General features: G+C 34.1%; 1 protein-coding gene across 1 annotated transcript in view; it reads right to left on the bottom strand.

Moving 5' to 3' along the window:
- Positions 1 to 20,981, bottom strand: part of LOC141418042 (cadherin-related family member 4-like) — a 125,918-nt gene that overhangs the window by 28,998 nt on the left and 75,939 nt on the right. The window contains 4 exon segments of the mRNA XM_074057899.1: positions 18,890 to 19,041; positions 19,479 to 19,584; positions 19,586 to 19,703; positions 20,729 to 20,832. Of these exon segments, the coding sequence (XP_073914000.1) occupies positions 18,890 to 19,041; positions 19,479 to 19,584; positions 19,586 to 19,703; positions 20,729 to 20,832 (480 nt within the window).

Genomic DNA, 20,981 nt, shown 5'->3' with positions numbered 1-20,981 from the left:
TATACGAGTATAGATGCTAGCTTTTTCAAAACACTCTACTTCTATACTTTTAAGACATACTTTTAAGACATAGGATCACTGAGTGGAAGAGATACATTCATATAAAAGGAAGACAGGTGCTTTCCTTTGTTTCAAAACAAACAGGACAATACATTACATGCATTATACCTATAGGTGATGACAGCAATGATCCCTGGAAAAGCATATAGACTGTATTTGGAAATGAAGGGGATGCTAAATGGCATCTCTGGTATAGTGATGCACAATAGATCAAACCAAGTGATATCAAATTTCCAATGAACAACTATAGTGTGGTAATTTTTGTTTGTTTAATTTATCATACTCTGTATTAAATGAAAACTTCAAAGTAGTTGCTATATTTAAGTTGCATGTAATTGTACATATAATCAAGCATTTAGGAATATTCATTAACAAAACTATGTATCCAGATAACTTTTAAATAGAAAATAAGAAAACATAAGACTATGTGGCATTAGTTTCTAATCTCAATGAACTGAAATTGGAACTCAGACAGAAATCATTTGTATATTAAACCTTTAGAAAATTAGCAAGCTAAACCAGTCTTCTGGGATTGTTATGGGATTTCAGAAGGTGGGGAAATAGTAGTTTAAAAAGAATTCTTGCAGGCAATAAGGGAGAAATACTGTGCAGATGTTCATTACAGCCAGGAAAAATCATGGTTTTTCATTTTCTTATTGCCATTATCAATGGCCAAAGTAGAAATTCTCAAATTCTTCTCCATAATTTAACTCAACTTTAATTTTGTTAGTATAAGTCTAATTGTTGGTTAGCTCAGCATTCAAATTATTTTATATAATTTGAGTTTGAAAATTAATATACTCTACCATTCTTAAAATTATCTGCTCAAGAATTACCAGGAATTCTTAAAAATTTAAGATACCCAGTTTCCCAAGGATTATAATTTTAAAGGTCTCTGATGGATTCCAAAATATCTATTTTGAATAAATAACTCCTATGATTATGATGTGCACCATGTATGAGATCAGTGATTCAATTAATTATTCAATAAAACCTAGAAAATACTTTTAAGGATTTGATGCAAAATTCTGTCTTTGAAGTAGGATTCAAGATTCAAAGTGATACTTACAGATTCCTAAAATTGTTCACCCTCTCAATTATATTTTAGATTAGAGACTTTCTTCTGTTTGTTGTTTATGTGCATTTTGTAATTGCCTTTTGTAGATTGATGAATTTCCAATAAAAACTATATTTTGTGTGTTTATGGCTTTATTTTTTCTTGCATTATTATTGTGGATGACTTATGATACATCTGACACAAGTCAAGACTGAACCTTTCATATTAGTAATCTAAATCAAGAACTGTTATAGTACTTCTCTACATAAGGCATCTTTCCTTAGAGTAAATGAAATTTCAAGACAGCTCTAAGGTGAGTAATTTATTGTCAACACAAATGTATGTTTAAGGCTCTGGGTTTCAATTCTTATTAAGCTGAATGAGAACTAATGTTTTTATCTACACAGTAAAATGTTTAGGTATCTATTGAAACAAACCATCTGGAATGTGCATTGAGATATCTCTTCAAGTTATATACATCAATATATTTTTTAAAGATTTAAAACTTCAAATGGAAGTTTAGGAAAATGTGATGCTCATCTGGGTAAAATTAAGAAAAGGGGTGGACAATTCCTTAAAATTTTTAATAGAAAAGCAAAATTGCCTTCAGATATTCTTAAATGCTGAGGCCAGTAGTATAAGCCAGTAATACTCAAACAGCAGGTTGTAGTACTGTTACTGGCATACATAATTGAGTTTTAATATTCAAAAAGTTTGAGAACTTTGCTCTTAAAGTAAACAGACCAATTGCTCTGAAGGGCAATACTGCTACAAATAAGTAGATCCTAGACAAAAATGATGATTAATGCATATAAGGAATCTAGAGAATTGAAAGTGTATGATTAGAAAGATCATAAAAAAAAAAAAAGAATGAGAGAGAAAGTGGAGCTCAAACTTTCAGATGAACAGTAAAAGGGGCCAGTGACTATACTAGAGAGCCTGAGACTCAGACTAGAAGCAGTGAGGAGTTAAGGGAACTGAACCTCAGGCAGGCAGGACTGCTGGAAGAAGATAAGAGGAGATTTTAATGGACAATGAGCCCTTCCTAAAAGTAGAAGCAAAAAGTAAATTCTCTTTAGAAGAAAGTGTCCTCAATTTTCACTCCAAGATTCCAGCAGATTGAAGTCACTCATAACACTCATCAACATGAAAGATCACATAAAGGAAGATGGTCCATTAAAGGAACATTGGCTGATACAATCTACAAGTTTAGATCTCTAAGTGCTTCACATATTTTAATTATTAAGTGAAAATATAAAATATTAAAAAAACCTCACAGACTAGACTATCAGAAATAAGATACCAGAGAAAACAAAACTGAGTCCAAGCATATTTGAAAAGAACTAAATGTGCCTTTTAAATATAAAAAAGTAAATGCAGTTTGAGCACAATGACAAGGCACAGTTGAGGAAGTAACTGCTGAAGTGGAAAATAGGCATGAAGAAAGTACACAGACTACAGTAGAAAGGGACAGGAGACAAAAGAGAGTGATTAAGGAAAGTGGACAATAGAATAGATAGCCTCATGGTATATCTAATTGGCACCAAAATATAGAAAATAAAAAGAAAGAAAAAGATGCAAAATTTGACAATGATGACTGTGCACTTTCTTTAGTAGATGCATCTAAAAATATAGGAAGCAGAATATATTTTAGGCAGCATATATGTATACATATGTGTGTGTATGTGTGTGTATGAATCTATATGAGGACACATGATCATGAAATCAACACTGAAGATAAGATACTGGCAGAAGTAATGTTTAAAGACTTCTCAACCATAACTGTGATTAATTTGTTTCTGGTGAATTATCCTTGAAAAAGACTTAAGATAAAATGTTTTGATAAACACAGAGTTTATTAGTAACATTCTTGCATTTCAAAAGTATTTATAAGTATTTCAAGAGAAGGGAAGCCATCACGGAAGAAGTTCTGAATAGAGGAAAGGATAGAAAGCAATTAGGCAATGCATAGGTAAATCTAAGACTACACCTGTCTATTTCTACTTGAGAACATTAATTATAAAAATAAACAAGTAATATGACAAAAATTACAAATGCTGAAGAAAAGTATGTATTGATAGATTTGGACAAAGGAGGTAAAGGGAACATAAATGTTCTAAGATTCTGAAGTTGATTGGGGAGAGTTTCAGTACTAATCAACGCTAATGTTTGATGTGCTTTTATGCCAGTAACCTGATGATTGTCTTTCAGCCTCAAATCACTTGTTTTTGTCCTGCTTTGTGAAACATGCTTGAGCACTCTAACTTCAGAGATTTCTGTTTGCTAGCTGACATACTTTTGTTGGCTTTGTACATGGAAGAATTCTATGGTTAAACTACCAAGTGATGCTCACAGGAAGAAGCCTCTCCTTTAAATTTTAATCCTCCATTTACTATATAGATGATGCATTAGGTATTTTTTACTAATTATTAATATAATAATTATTACATAGTGTATTATAGAGAAAGATTTTATTTTTATTTAGTCATTTATTTGGGCATGTGTTTTCAGTAAACTTGACAGACACCCTCTGTTCACTCTGAGGCAGCATTCCTCACTAGGCTGCTTCTAAGAGGCTCTAGCACAGGACCATCCCAGGTTCACCAACAGACATGGTGTGGAGAGCAGCATCCGAGGAGGGTTTTCGGGGCAATGCCAGAGTTCTGTCTCTGACTCTACAGACCAGTTCTGGTACTTTCCTGTTTCTTTTTTCTTTATTTCAGTATTATTATTATTATTATTAACTTTCAGAGTTGATGTCTTGCTATGTAGCCCAGGCTGGCCTTGAAGTTGTGATCCTCCACCTCAACATCCCAGTGTTGGCATTATAGGCATGCACCTCCAAGTCTGACTTGGTACTTTTCCTTATCACAAGCAGGCTGTAGGCTTTGTGGAAGTCATACCTCCTTCTCAGCCCTAGTGCATACATTGCCTCTCTTCCTCAGCCTTGAGCTGATGGCTTCTCTTCTTTACTCCTACCTTGAGAACACTTAGTATTTTATTTTAGCACCTCTATAGTTAGCCACAATTTACTAGTTTTTAAAAGCCTTTCTATTGAAGGTTTTGTATCCAATACCACAGTCTATATTTTTTTCATTGGCAAGTAGGGTCTGTTTATCTTTTTTTAGTTTTTTCTTTTTTTTTAAGTAAGCAGAAGTAACTGTGTTAAGGTTGAACATACAGATCACAATCTACTTTGGTGAACATTTGTTCCCAATGATATGGTTAGATTTTTGAATTTTTTGGTTTTATTTTGGTCTGCCTAGTTTATCTGGTGGCAGTGGGTCTCCGAACATTCATTTTTTTGTGCTGCCTGCAAAGGTGAAAGGAGTTTTCCCAAGCCAGGCCACCATGTGCACTGGGACCCACAGGAACAAAGGGGTTTCCAAGCCTAGTTCTTTTGTCTACATTTGTCTTTTGATTACTCCTACCTGCCCTAGTATCTCCTGATGGAGACTCTCAGGCCTGTGTGGTCAAAGGTTCTACCCAGGTCTGAGTCAACTCATCTGCCTTAGTGTCTCTCCACCAGAGGCAGGGAGGGTCTCAGGAGAACTTTTCTAAAAGCTACTTATTGTTAGCAGGATCCTGGTCCAACCTCCACATTTTTGCCTTCCTTGGTGATGTCAGAGGGATTTACATTCCATTCTGAGGAGGAACCTGTCTACCTGGACTGCCTACTGTTATCTTAGGAATAAGGAAATGAGGGGTCTGATGGTTCTCTCCACTGGATGGGGGGCTGAGGGTCCTGCCAGTATGTTATTTTTCAAATCCTGTGGTTCCAAAGAAATTTGTCTTCTTACAGTCTGTCAGAGTTTTCTTTGGATGCCTGTTGTGTGTGGATTTGTTGTTGTTGTTGTTGGTTTGGTGTTTTTCTTTGTTTGTTTTTGTGACTGTAGTTCACAATATAATATGTTTATTATGTTGTAACTAATACACAATGTGTGCACACATAAGAAAGCCTGTTGTGTTTAAGCAGGAAGGAGCAGAAACAGAGAAAGGAGACTATGCCATCTTGATGAGAAATTAACCTGCTATTGCTGAAGATGTATCTAATATGTAATCTATTCCTCAAAACTAAGATCAGGATGAAGAAAAGCTGGTGGTATCATTCAGTCCCAGTCTGAAAGTCTGAGAACCAAGGTTGGAGTGGAGGTGATGCTAGTATAAGTCCTGGAGTCTGAAGGCCTAATTACCAGGATATCTGAGGTCTAATAGCAGTGGAATAGGGACCCATTAGCTCAAGAAGACAAAGCAAGAATTCACCCTTTTTCTGCCTTTTTCCTAGACTAGATAATGTTCACCCATATTGGTGAGGGTAGAATTCTCTAATCCACTGGTTCAAATGCTAGACTCTTGAAAAAACACATTCATAGACACACTCAGAAATAATGTTTTCACAGCAATCTGGGCACTCCTTAAGTTAATCAAGTTGACACTTAAGATTGTCACTGTCTTTTACTACAAAATCCCTAAAATGCTAAATTTGAGCTAACACGATATAATTTACAGGGAAGAAAAGAAAATCTGTAAATGCCCATTGGAGAGCAAATTGAAAATCAGAATAATAAGAATTCAAGTTTACTTTGCATCCTCAGATTTGCTCAGGGTCAAAATGGTAAAACACTTGGCATTAATGTGGGATGAGGCTTTGAGTCTATGAGACAAGTCTATGCAGAGTCACTACTTATGAGAACTGGTTTTCTTATCAGGAGCACTACTACCTATATTCTGTCCACAGCAAGAAAGTTTTCATCTGCCCAGAACTCTGGAAAGGAAAATCAGAAGTTCCTTAGAATAAATAAAATCCATAACTCTGTGCTTGTTCTAGTACAGAGTTAAAATATGTCCTCTTTTCATACTGTAAGAATCTGGATAGAAAGATTAATATAAAATTTGATCTAGAGCACATGCTAATTAACCACAAATGGAAGAGCAGACATAAAAGCAGAACTGTTCTAGAGAAATAATTTTATGTGTCAGACAATGGTCTTTCCATTAAAACAAAGAAGCCCTGAAACAGGATGAGTATACAGAATTGTAAAGACAAATAGTCTTCCAGAAAATGATAGAATTATCTTAAAGGACAATAAAAATATATATTTTGAGTTGACAAAAGTAAAATATTAAGTATTGAAAACCACAGGGGATGCACAAGGACACATGAAAAATTTAAGATCTGATAAAATGTATTATTCCTGCTTAATAATTTGGAAATAAGAGTAAAAACCATAAAAATAACATTTTATGTAAGGAAGGAGTTTACAATAATTGTAGTTTATGATCTCACCATTGTTCTCTACTCTCCCTTAGTAACTACATATAAATACAGTGAGTAAATAGTCTACAAAAGCAGACACCATGGCCTGTCTGGTCTCCATATATATCAGGAGGTTCTTGCAACTCAACTTTAGCTTTACTTGAAGGAAACAAATACTAATCCAAACTACGATGTAATACAGGAAACCAGAGAAAACAATGACCGACCTCCCCACCCCCAACCTCTCTCTCTTTCTTTCTGTCTCTCTTTCTCTCATCTCAAGTTGGTTTAATTTTCAAGTAGAAGAACTGGTAGTCTCCTGTATAAGGTTCACTAAGTGAACCAGATTGTTTCTTGAACAACTTGTCAAATCTTCAGTCACAGTTCTTGGAAATTAGGATAAAAGATTGAAACATATCCCTTAACAGGCATAGTGGGATTCAAAAAATCATTTCTGTATTATGTTTTTCTTCTTAGTTTATGGGATCAGTTTTCCATATGGTATTTGTAGTACTTATATGAAAGTTTGTATTTTGGCTCTCTCCCTTGTAAAACACATGTTCTTGAGATGCTGGAATCTGATTGAACATCCTGGGTCTCAGAGGACACCCAGAGGCTGTTTTTATGTTATCTCTGGGGTTTATTCACACACAGCCTCCAGCCTCTGCCTAGACTTTAATTACTTAAGTTTAGGAGGGCTTATTAGTTGTGGCTGGGCAAAGACCTAATTTTGTCTGTTTTTGTTGTTGTTGTTGTTGTTGTTCCGCCACACAGACGATCATTGAGCCAAAGCAGCAATCGGAATCATAATAATGCTCCCCCTTGTTTTCATTGTGGCTGTTACGATTTGCTACATTGTGTAAAAGACAAAGTAGTTTGAACTAAACAACAGCAATATTGAAAACAGAAGCAAACTCCTATTCAGGTTCAATACAAAGCAAAAATAAAAAGACCCCTCTCCTTACACTTCAGGCTTTAGTTCTGCATTTTCGTGTTTTAGCCAAAGAAGAAAGAGAAGACTCAGAAAGAAAAGCTCTTGTATGGGTATATGTATCCAGCACTGTTGTCATCCTAATGTTCAAATCTCATGAGAAATCTTGGTTTCCATAGCAAGTGCAGTTGTATGTCTGACAAGCTGCTCTAATATAAGATGGTATAGATGTTGACAGAAGGCAAAATGCCATTACAGCCAACATAAGAGTATTGATAAATCCTAATCTGGAATTCCCTTTGTTATGGTCTGGCAAATTTTTTCCCATTATCAAAACTGTAGTAAAAGCAATAGGACTATTTGTCCAAATCTTTTCCATGTTCCTTTAGCTTCCAATACATTTTTTTCCTTCATTTTCAGTGTGTGGCCCTGTCCACCTTAATTAAGTCATCAAGGGCATTCAAGATTAAGACCCTTAGTTTATAGTCCCTAAAATAAAATTTCAATAATCTTTTGTCCATTTTTGTAAAAATATGTTGCATAGATATCATACTTTATCTTTTCTAAAGCATGTTTTCTCAAGAAGCCTCATCATAGCTCTGAAAGTCAGATGAAAAACAAAATGCAGTGCCTCCTTGATGACTAAGGACACTGAGAAACAGAGTCATAAATAACCTGGCTAAGTCACCAGTCTGATAAGGAATCAAACAGGTCCTGACCAGCAGGCTTCTGCCTGCTGCCCTATGCATTCTGAAGTCAGAATTTTGATCTCTCAAATTTTGCTTTTATCACATGTTCCTAGGCAAGGAATCCCCCAGTTTCTTCCTTATAAAACAGGAATAAAAACTTCATTTAGTTTAGAATTTTTTGTGAGAAGTTAAAATACATTGTATACAAAGTATTTAGAACAGCAACTCTATAATGTCTTTAATTTTGTGTCAATTATTGTTACTATATCCCAAGGAATAAGACTATTTTCATTCATTTGTAGCCTTTGTACCCTTATTTATTTCTTATCAGATTCCTGTCTGTACCTATCTTCTTTCCTTTAAGTATTCAGTCTAAACCACTCTCCACCTTGGATCTTTCTTTCCTATCTGCCAATATTTTCAGGATTGTTCCTTGGACATGGAAAAATTATCACTGTTCCTTCAATTGTCATCTTTTGCCCTCCGTTTCTTTCTCTAAGTTTTTCATAGTCCTGTGAATCATTTAACTTTCTAGCTTCAAATTCCTCACCCATGTCTCAGTGATTAGGTATACATAACCCAGGGGATCCAGTGCTTTGTGCAAGGAAGCAGGCAACTACCCAAGAAGCAGAAGGAAGTCCTGAAACCACGTCAGGAGTCCTGATGAGAAGGAGCAGTGTATGCTTTCAGTCTCTCACTTTTTGAGACTATGTCTATACCCCAACTCTTCACCGATGTTTTTTTCCTTTTAAATTTTTTGTTCCATTACTTTACTAAAACTGGTAAATTTTCATTCATTGTCTTAGCATGTAAAGCCTAATTATACTTTGTACCTCTACTTTCCCATATAAGGTATAACGTTGAGTTTCTTATTCAGGGTTCAGAGATCTTATAGACCGGTGGGAGTGTTCTTTTGGTGTGGTCTTTAATGAACTGATTCCATACTCCTCATCAAAGGAAAAAACTCTGATTTCTAACTTAACAAATTCCATGGTATAAAATTTTTGAAAATATTCAAGCTAGAAGATGTTAGTGAATAAGAACTTGTGAAAAGACGCTAATGAAGGGCACTTAAAATCCAGTAAGAAATGTCTCTAGTATAAGAGTGAACTTAACACTAAATGTAAAAGCCCAAATCCACTTACACTTACAAACCATATAAGTGCTCTGTTCAACTCTGTGCTTCCTTCAAAAGTACTGACAAAGAAATTAAGTTAATTTTTCACAATGTATATTCCTAAGTTTTCATAAATACTCATCATGCACAGTTTTTCTTCTTTCAGAGAAAAAGTCCACTAAATTAAAAAATTATCAGTATAAATATTACCTGGAACTAAGTTATCCTTTAATTGTTGTGTTCATTTTATGATACTTGCTGAATTTTATTTTCTAGAGCAGTTTTATGTTCTGAGAACGACTCAATAGAAAGTACAAAGTTACCATATACAATTTTTTTCCACACAGTCACATCTAGTGTCAGTATCTGGTACCACAGCAACTGTAACCACTTTGTCACATCACTGACCTACACTGATATTCCTTCTTATTGCTTCACATCCTTGCCAGCATTTGGTGTTGTTGCTGTTCTGGATTTTCACTGTTTGAATAGGTTGTAGTATTTCAGAGTTGTTTTAATATGCAATTCCTTAGCTACATATTATGTTAAACATACTTTCATATGCTTACTTCCAGCTACATATCTTTCTTGGTAAAGTGTCTGTTTAGGTCATCCCCATTCCCCCATTTCTTCCTCAAGTTTATTTTCTTATTATTGAGTTTCTAGAATCTTTTATATATTTTGGACAACAGTCTTTTATCAGATAGAACTTTTGCAAATATTTTCTCTCAATGTAGCTTTCTTTAAATTTTCTGGACATTTTCTTTTACAAAACAAAAAATATGTGGATCTACTTCTGACCTCTTGGTTCTGTTTTGTTGATTTATTTGTTTATTTCACAAATACCACATTATATTGATTACTGTAGATTTATACTAAATCTTGAAGTTCAGTATTGTCAGTCTTCTAACTTTATTTTCCTCCTTCAATATTGTTTTTGCTATCCTGGGCTTTTTGTTTTTCCAAATAGACTTTGGAATCAGTTTGTCATAAACTAAATAAGTATTATTTTCAATGTAAAGATATATATCAAATAATAAGAAAACTCAATTGGAATTTTTTGCTCAAAGTAAAGAAAATCAGATAAATCAGGACTTGTCAACCAAAGTATTTTGTATTAACTCAATAATTATACTGGCAAATTTCCTAAAACTAATCCCTAAAGTTGTTGTCGCATAGAATACCATAATAGATAGTTAAAGCAAAAAAGTTTTTGCTGTAAAAGTACATGTCTAAAGAGTCAGGTTGTATATACTTTTGCATAATTTGTCATATTAATGTACTGAAATGTATTACTTTTGTATTTAAACACAAATTATCTATTTTGCATGCTATTTCTCAAATGAACGAATTCATCTTTCAATAAATGTTCTAAGGAACGTTACATTACAGTCCCAGGATACGCATGGTTATTTCATGAACCATGACCTTGTTACTACTAACAAACTATTCTCCCAACCTCTTCAGAGATTCAAAATCATGCATATTAAATACCATGAAAGTGTGAACAAAAGATTTAAACATAGCATTACATGTTCCATACTTTCCTATAAATACTACATCTATCTACCTATAATCTATTTATATTATAGTTTAATTCTATATTAATAGATGTTACAGAATTTTGACCAAATTTCTCAAATAGCTTTCACTAAAAAAGTATGTTTGTCATATTAAACAGATTCATGATATTATTACAAATTAAAGAGAATTTCAGTCCCTGGAAGTTCTTCTAACCATTCAAAGTCAGTTAAGTTGAACTATCCCTGCATCCCAGGGATGAAGCCGACTTGCTCATGGTGTATGATCTTTTTGATAAGCTGTTCAATTCGGTTTGCCATTATTTGATTGAGGATTTTTGCAACTATGATCATTAAAGATCATAATTCTCCTTTTTTTGTTGCGTCCTTGTCTGATTTGGGAATGAGTGTAATACTGGCTTCATAGAAGTTTTTGGCAGTGTTCGTTTCCCTTTCATGGAAAAGTTTAAGGAATACCAGTATTAGCTCTTTAAAGTTTTAGTAGTATTCAGAGGAGAATGGTTGATATACTCTCAATACAAAAATGAATATAGAAATCTTAAACCAGCTGAAACCACCAAAAGAAAGGGACTAAGATAGAATGAAAAGGAAATCGAGGAGATAAAGCAATTGGGGTTATAATACATATATACTTGGAAATATCACAAGGAAACTCTTTGTCTTTATCTCAAAAAAATTAAAAATGTCATGCTTTTCTCATATCTTTTCTCTTTTTTCTTCTAAAAAATTGGAGAACAGGAGGACAGAACAGGTCCTGCCCAAGGGGGAGGGCTGACACCAGCAGAAAGGAAGAGGTGATAGGGAAAGGGGGTAGGAGGGTGAATATGGTGCAAAAAATGCGTATACATGTATGTAAATGCAAAATGATTCCTGTTGAAACTATTCCAGGAATCAGGGGAGGGAGCATAAAGGAGAGCAGTGGAAAGGGTGAATTCAAGTATGATATATTTGATGAGTACTAAGAACTTTTATAAATGCCACAATGTATCTACCCAGCACAACAATAAAGAAAAAAAAACAAAGTCAGGTAAAACTCAAGTAGTGACAGTCATTGAACAAAACAATAATAGAAAACAAACTTTAATACTTACTATGTCCTTGGCACTGAAGGAGCCCACATATTTTATTGGTAATTATTCCCAAACCTTTCAAAGTGAGTACTATTTTTTAGCAAATATTACTGTAAGAAAACTGAAATCTGTAGTGATAAGTAATTTGATTACACCATCTAGTCCATAGGAAAGGAGGGAAATTTCTAATATGTTTATCTAATGCTAGAATTCATGCTTCTACATATTATTTTAAATTCCTTTCCCCAAACCATAATCATCTTTGATTGTAAATGTAATTGTATGGATCAAATTGTGTCCTCCCCAAAAAGATATATTCAAGTCCTATCCTATGCTACTTATAAATTTAATATTTGGGGGAATTATACTTTACATATTAAAATCAATTTAGGACCATAGAATGAGTCCTTAATTTGATATGGTATGTTTCTAAGAAGAATAGAGGCGACACAGAGACACACGGGGAGCATGTCATACGGTAACAAAGCTAGACTATGGAAAGATGTATCTACAGCTGTGCAATACCAAAGACTTATGGAAAGAGCAGAAGTCAAGAGAAAGAACTGGAACAGCTTACTCCCTCATTAGAGCATTAGAGAGACTATGAGTCTGATAACACCTTGATTTTAGATTACTAACCTCCAAAATTGTACAGGAATACATTTCTGCTACGTTTAAGCCACCTGTTTCTGTTGTTTTAGGAAAGCCACAGGAAAGTAATTAATACAAGCGATCAATAAATTGCAGAATTTAGAGCCAATAGGAGCATATTAAATACCCTGACAATGTGAGCAGAGGACTGTTTACAAGTGTTTGCATATTATTTGGGAATTATTATATAGAAAATAAATCCCATCTCCTGCTATGTTTAAGCCACCTGTTTCTGTTGTTTTAGGAAAGCCACAGGAAAGTAATTAATACAAGCGATCAATAAATTGCAGAATTTAGAGCCAATAGGAGCATATTAAATACCCTGACAATGTGAGCAGAGGACTGTTTACAAGTGTTTGCATATTATTTGGGAATTATTATATAGAAAATAAATCCCATCTCCAAGTCTGCAATATCATTTAAATAATTAAAATTATTTCCAAGTACATGGTCTAAAATAATAATAGTATGTGAATTCTCATTTAAAAAATAAATATACATGCTACTCTTAAATATGTTATATATGCCCCATTTTATCAATTTGTTCAAATTTAAATTTAATATGAAATCCTGAACTTCTGGTTAAAAATATATAAGAAGAATAAGTCCTGTGACTTATTTCTTTTCCACTTACTGAATGAAATAATTTAGGAAAGAATGTTAAATTTTCAGGATAAGCAGTACCATTTAAAGTAATTTTTATATCTGCATTTTATTTTAAGGAATTATCAAATTCTCTCTCTCTTTCTCTACTCAGACACCACATATACACACATAAATATGTACACATACATCTATATCTGAGTATTTGTGAGTATTTGATTTTTAATGTGTTTTCTAAGAAATACACTGGTTTATTTTAATCACATATAATAATTTTGTACCATATTCACTCATTGTGTCTGGGACCATTGTCTTCCAATAAAAATAAAAGATAAAAATCAGAGGGAATATCTATCTCCAGATGTTAATACTGGAATAAAAATGCCAATATAGATAATTTTAGAATCATAAAGATATTCAGTACCAATATTTGTGATTTATCAAAATAGTCTTTGTTTTATTAAAATAATTTTGTTTTGCTAAAATAATACTAAATTTTACTAAGAAGTCTCTGTATTTTATTACACAATAGTACCAGAAAGTCAGGCACACACTGGTAATCTAGCTGCTTAGAAGACTGAGATTGGGAGGATCACTTATCAATCTCAACCAATTGCTGGATCCACACCTGCCATCCCTGCGATAGGGAGGACTGTGCTTCCAGGCCAGTCTGAGCAAAAAAGTTTGTGAAACCCCATCTTAATGGAAAAAAGCTGAGCATGGAGACATCCCAGCTACTGTGGAAAGCCTAAAATAGGATAGTGGTCCAGGGAGGCCTGGTCTGGAAGTGTGGCTTAAGTGATAAAGTGTCTGTCTAGCAAGCATGAAACCCTGAATTCAAACACCAGTACCACCAAAATAATTATAATAATAATGATGGGGAAAAAAAGACAATTAGAAAACCGCACAATTTTAAAGAAATTTAGCTGGCAAAAATTGATATCAATAATTTTTCCAAGAACAACCCCTCACATAAATGTTTATATCATCAATAAAACCACAAGAACCAACAAGAAGTGTGACTTGATGTTAGAAAACAAATGATTGATTGCTCTCAAAACAAGGAAATACAAAAATGGAAATAAATTTGTACCAATTCTATTTATAGGAATCCAACTATCACCAAAGAAAACTCTGAAGTGAGCATCATTGACCACACATTTGGAAAAGCATCTATAATGTTGCTTTTGAACATCAATGAGGCAAGTCTGTCTCTTTTGGGTAAACAGAGAGGAGAAATAATGTTTTTTTTTAACCTTAGGTTTTTCTCTAGCTCTAAAAATCCCATAGTCTGTGATAATGTGTAGAACTTAATGAGTTTTTTTCTACTCAAAGTTTTTATATATACTTCCTATATAAACTTTTTTCGGTAAATAATTAAGGGAATCTTATGCTTATTAGATAAAATAAAAGAAGGAAGAGTTCTTCCTTCAAGGGCTTAATAATCTAGTAGAATAAAAAATGTCATTCATAATATAAGCCAGAAAGAGCTACATGAAGATATAGATATAAAAGTAAACATTGAGACACTAAAAGGTATAATGAATACCCAATCCAAATATCTACTAATATTGTGATAAGATTTTTCTTCTTTATTCCTCTCAGCTTGCATTCTGTTACATTTTTTTCTGAAAGCTTCATCTCACACATTTTATAAATAAAATCTGTAATAGGTTAGTTTTATAAGCTATATTTTAAAATTCTTTAAACTATGCTATATTTTGTGCATGAAAGAAATTGATTTACAGTTTCAGTTTCATATTAGCATAAATAATTCAAGAAACATGATGCTTTAAAAAAACAGCCAAGCTTAGTGACTTTTATGCTCTAGCTTTTATTCCATAATCCATCGGAAACAAAAATGTTTTTGGCATGTTTATCAGTCACACTTAAGTAGTTCCTAGCTTTTGTTTTGATGAGGAAATGATGAAAATCCAATCTTGATAAAATATGTAGATTCAACAAAACAACAACTCCATCACTTTTTCTCCAACTGTAGACTTGCATAATGCTCACTATGAGCCACTCAGTGCTTTACAAATATTCACTTTTTTAAACCTCATCTCCATTTCAGGAGCAGACATTATTATTGTCATCATTTTATAATGGGGAAATGTTCGCTATCTTGCCCAACCTCACAAAAACATTTATTAGTGAAGCTGGGATTCTATTACAGGTAGTATGGCTAAAGAGTCTGTGATCTAAACCCCATGCAATGGGTATAAAAGAAATTTGGCAAAGCCACTGAAACTTAATATAGGTACATTTAGTTAATGGCTGTTGTGGTTAATAGAAGTCCAGGTTAAGGATAAATAGACCCAGTATCCATTTCCCTGACACCAAAGACACTCCAAAAATAGCCACAGAGAAACATTCAACTCCTGATAACACCTTCACACTTCAGATGGTCATTTCTGTACTTTCTGGTAAAGTCAGCATGGACATTACCATGCTCTTTAAGACTAATTGCTTAGATACAGAATGAATTTGAAGTGTGATTCTCTTTAAAAAATTCAAGGAAGGTTAAAAATTAATTTTTAAGTTATCAATTCTGTTTCAGATGTAAACAAAGTGACATATTTTTACATGTTCCAGAAATGAAGTAAGCATCTGGCCATGGGAGAGCCACAGCTCCAGTTTGGAAATAAAGGGCATGTGTTTGGTAACAATTTCTTCAAAAAGAATCATGGCAGAGACAGTGAAGATTTAGAAATGTATCCTCTAAGGAAATTTATCATGCTCTTTGCAGGAGACAAACAGCCTTCAATTTTGTATGCAAATTCTTGTCAGCAAGTACATGATGGTATTATAGACAATATATGACCATGCCCTGAAATTGGTTTTGTTTTGTTTTTCCTTTTGTTTAGTTTAGTTTTGTTTTTTTCATCAGTAAACATTTTCCTGATTTGTTCCTCTTTAGACTCAGGCAGGCACATGATTGATATGCAGTCTGACTTACTTACCTTAAGTGTTGGGGATAAAGAATTTTTGTCTGTGACTAGATAAAAGCACATTTCCTTTTAGTTATTTGTTTTGTTTTGTTTCACAGGACAGGACTCTCTATTTGCTCACTGTTTTTCAAAATGAGTTAATAGTTATTCTAACCCCACTTATGGAATAATGTGTCATTAACCTCCTGTCATACTTGGATTCTAGTCCTACTCTTTTGTTCTCTTGAGCTGTATATGTATTCGCTAGGAACATACCTTTTTATATTCTAGCTTTCTGACATGTATATGCTTGTTAAGACAATTGGCATTTTTTAAAATTAAAACACCATGGATGGCATGGCTTAAACATCAGAAATTTATTTCCTTGGAGGTCTAAATGCTGGCTAGCCCAAAATCAGGATCTGGCAGCATTTGGTGCCTGGTGACATCCCTCTGGTTAGCAGACCACCATGTCTCATGCTGTCCTTCCCTGGTGGAGGGAGCAAGCTGTCTAATGTCTAATCTCAATGTGCCAGGACTTCACCTTTACTTCTTCATGTAATTCTGATTACCTTCTCACACAGATTAAAACCACCTCCACATGTATCACACTGGAGGTAGGGCTTCAGTATATGAAATTGGTGTGGATAGAATCATTCAGTCCCTAACAGTATTGATCTTTCATTTTATACCAGACATAGATTTTTGTGGTTTGTTGTTTTTTGGGAGGTAGGGGTGGTACTGGGGTTGAATTCAGGGACTTGTGCTTAATAGGCACTCTACAATTTAATTTAAGCCACAGCTCAGCTCTTTCTTCTTCAGTTATTTTTCAAATAGAGTTTTGTGCTTCTTTCCCATGCCAGCCTCAGACCACGGTCCTCTTCCCCATGTCTCCCATGTAGCTGAGATTGAAGACATGTGTCATCACACCTGGCTTATTTGTTAGATGCTAACTTTTTGTTTGGTCTGGCCTTGAATTGCTATCCTCCCAATTTCTGCCTCTGAGTACCTAGAATTATAGGCATCCACCACCATGTGTGGCCTTGTTGTTTGTTTGTTCTTATAGGTGAAGTCTGGGTTCATTCAATGTACTTCCATTTAAGTAGTATTAATATACTGTGTTTATCTTCATATGTCAGTTTTAATCTTTTCAGGAACAAAGCATAGTATTAAAAAGCTTTATAAGAGTGGAGAATTTGGGCCTTAACTTATTTTTTTGAATAAAAAATTTTGATGTCTTCTTCTCAAACTCAAAGTTGGCTGAGAATATTTTTGGAGAAAAGGTATTATGCCAATATCCAAGGCAAAAGTTAAGCCCACCCATATGATAGTGGAAAATGTAGCAGCTTTGCCTCATCTCAATAAATCAAATATTCATTCCTGAATATATCCTTTTAGTCTTATAAAAAATGGATGCTTTTATGGTTAAAGAACAAAGAGATCGTCTATTGTCATATCTACTGGAACATAGGAGTTCACACACAAAATGAAAAAAGCAATAATTGGTTTACAAAGTGCAAAATGCAACTGGAATGTAGAAAGTACTCAGGGTGTATTATTGCAAGCATGCATAAGAAAAGCAGTTTCATTAGTTTATGATATCCTTGAGTCATGGAAAACCATTTGAGTCACTTCATTAAATTTCCCTCCACAAAGATTTTTGGCCTGAATTATTGTATTTTCCAGACATAATGAGCCCTATAGTGGGGATTATAACACTGAGTCAGGACACTGCTGCCTATTTTAGCTCCCCAAGAGCACATATGAAAGTGTTCATCATACATGGTATGCACAGTTTCTGAATGATGTCTGTGGCTTTAAATCTTTTTTATTAGAAGCAAATTGCCTTTTCTATAGGATCTGGGGTTGGAATTCTTACAGCTTTCAAGTAGCAAAAGAGAATTAAAACAAAGTCATAAGATAAAGGACTTTTGGCAATATCTGCAAAGAATTGCTCCAGTTCTACCAATGAAAGCAGTGTATGGAATTGTATTGATGCAAGTCTTGAACAGCCAAGGCAACTATATTCTTGCATTGAGAATTTTTAAAATACTTAAAAGTTTTTGCCTCTATACTTCATGTTGGTCAAACTGTGTGGCTGATGGCTAAAAATCTTCACTAGTGAAAATATTAAGATGTTTCTTCAGTAAAAACAGAGAGAGAGAGAGAACAGTCAAACCAATAGAGACACAAATTAAAATGTTTCAGAGTAACCTTCAAAATCTGTAAAGTGTATGTTTATTTATTTATGAAAATATTTTTAACCACAAAATGATTCCTCAAAAAAGCCAGGTGCCAGTGACTCAAGCCTATAATTCTAGCAACTTGGGAGGCTGATATCAGGAGGATCACTGTTCAAAGCCAATTGGAAAATAGTTCACAAGACCCCATCTCCAAAACAACCAGAGCAAAATGGACTGGAGGTGTGGCTTGAGAAGTGGAGTATCTGCTTTGCAAGTGTGAAGCCCTAAGTTCAAACCCCAGTCTCACTAAAAGAAAAAAATTAAAAATTTTAAAAAATTCATAAAAATGGAAGGATTCCCCAAAGAACATAAATACAATCAGAGGTGTCAGATAGTCTACATTGAGGATCAGATTTGTAAGGTAATCAAATTAATTCAAGTCACCCAGATTAATTTGTATATAATGATAGTTTGTCATTGTTTGTTACAGTTAATGGAGTTTTGGATCAACCATGTCACTATCTGAAGTTCGAAGTTCCATGATGAGTGAGATGAACTTTCGCCATTGCCAACTACCGTTTATTTTTATTTCTCAAACATGTGCCTCCCGAAGGGACCAAGTGTGTGTGTGGGGGGGGGAGTACTGGGAGGGTTATACAAGGATGAATATGATAAAACACATTATACACATGTATGAAAATGCCATAATGGAACCTATTATTTTGTATAACTGATACAAACTAATGTAAAATTTAAAATAGTCCTGCTAAGGCATAACAACATCATAAGTAATTACTCACTCTTATCAGAACATTGATGATCACCTGAGCAGTGGCACTTCTCTGTCTGAGGGGGTCAGGAGCAGCATCGTTGTCCAAGTCTGTAATTCTCACAGCTATCTTGTGCTGTGATTCAGCTTCCCTGTCTAGTGAGTCCAACAGTCTTATCATTCCTGTCACAAAAGTAGTAGGAGACTTATCCCAGGATGACTAAATATCTTCAAATTATGCTGAATTATAAGCTATATAAATGAATCATCATTTCTGTAACATACAGAAATTAACTAATTCAATAAATTTTTGTTATATATTCATGCCCCTAAAATAGAATTCAGCAGCAAAAGTACAGTGGATGTTAGTTCATGCACATAGCCACGTATTATTCAGTCTTAGGCACTTAGAAGCACATATATGTGCACAGGTTTTCTGACATTCAATATATATCAAACATCAAAGCTTCAGAGCTAAGAAAACAATGCGAACACTACAGAACTCAAGAGAAAGATGTTCCCATGCTCATAGTTTTTAAATAAAATAAATTCCAAGTGAGTATATGTGAGTTCTTTATTTCTATTATTAATTGATACCCCATTTTTTTTTTAAACAATACCTGTATCTGGTTCAATGTAAAATTTGGGAGATTTTCCCAAATTGCCTCCAACAATCATGTATTTTAAATTGTCAAATGGCCAGTCTGCATCTGTAAATGTGATTTTTTCCAACCAGTGTATCAGCTGCACTATTTTCCAGTATACTGAAGGTGGATGCTGATGTAGTTCCAATTGGGCTCACTTCATTTATACGACTCAGTCTTACGATGATTGTAACAATTGTTATAGAAAAAAGTACATAAAGGGTCCAGTCATATGTCCTCTTAAATAATACTTATTTTTCCTTTTTAATTATTACTTCATATTATATTTATATTTATAAGTGAATGGATTGCACAAATACATTTATATTTTATGCTTTATTATTAAACAATCACCTGAGGCATTTAAAAAAGTGCTTACAATATATCATACTTGAATTCTCTCCCTCCATCATTCTCCTTTATCCCTTCTCCCCCTGTTGCAGGGAGGAGGACCAGAAAAGAAACAGACAAGTTTGTGTTCTGATAAAGTAGCAGAAGGAAGGGATGGCACAGTGGAGAGATAAAACATAAAGAACTGAAACATGAAGAAGGTCACATAGCACTGAGCGAATGAAATAGCCAGTAAAGTCACATGGAACCATATGTGGGTTAAGCTTTGATTTTTGCTTCTGTAACCAGCTTGCAAGGGTACATAAGGTGAGACTCCTTTGTTCCCAGTGCTCAGCCTTTGGACACGAGTCTGCTGAGTCTGTGACTGTACAATAAAATGTTGCTTGCTGCTAAACTACCTCAGTGTCCTGTATCTCAGCTTGAGATTCCTAAAACATCCCCATTCCTGGAATAGTTTCAGCAGGTCTCATTTTTCCATTTACATACACGAATACATAATATTTCCACCATATTTGTCCTCCTACACCCTTTCTTTATCTCCTCTCTCCTCCCATTGTCACCAATCCCCAGACAGGACCTGTTTTGCCTTCCTGTTCTCAGTGGTTGAACAAAACATGACATTTTTGTTTAAGATAGCTATACAGGGTGTTTCATTGTAACATTTCCCACATACATATGTAAGTTATTCAGTTTTTAAATAGCAATATATAAGCATTAAGTAAATTAGTAGGCTGGTAATAATGTATATGCTTTAGTATAATGGATTATTAGATTGCTTTAAAGTATCATAAATTTCTAAGAACTAATTTGTAAAATGCTAAGTACCTTATATGACTCACACTATTTTAATATTTCAGATTAAGAACTTCTTACTTGAGAGTACAGGATTTCCTTCATCAGACACTCTCACAAACAATGTATATTTAAAGTGCATTCCTGCAAAAATAGCATTATCACAATCCAGATGTCTGGGTCCAACCTGTAAATGAAAAAATAATACATCACTGGCTCTGTTTTGTTTTGATTAAACATTCATGTGTCATTTACACAAATTCCAAACTAAGATATCTGACAAAACAAATAAGCTAAAGTGATATTTTACAACAGTGCTATCCAACAGGAGTAAAA

Source organism: Castor canadensis, chromosome 2, assembly GCF_047511655.1.
Source record: "Castor canadensis chromosome 2, mCasCan1.hap1v2, whole genome shotgun sequence".
NCBI classification, from domain to species: domain Eukaryota; kingdom Metazoa; phylum Chordata; class Mammalia; order Rodentia; family Castoridae; genus Castor; species Castor canadensis.
The sequence above is the reverse complement of the archived record's forward strand: the minus strand, read 5'-3'. Positions and strand labels throughout refer to the sequence as shown.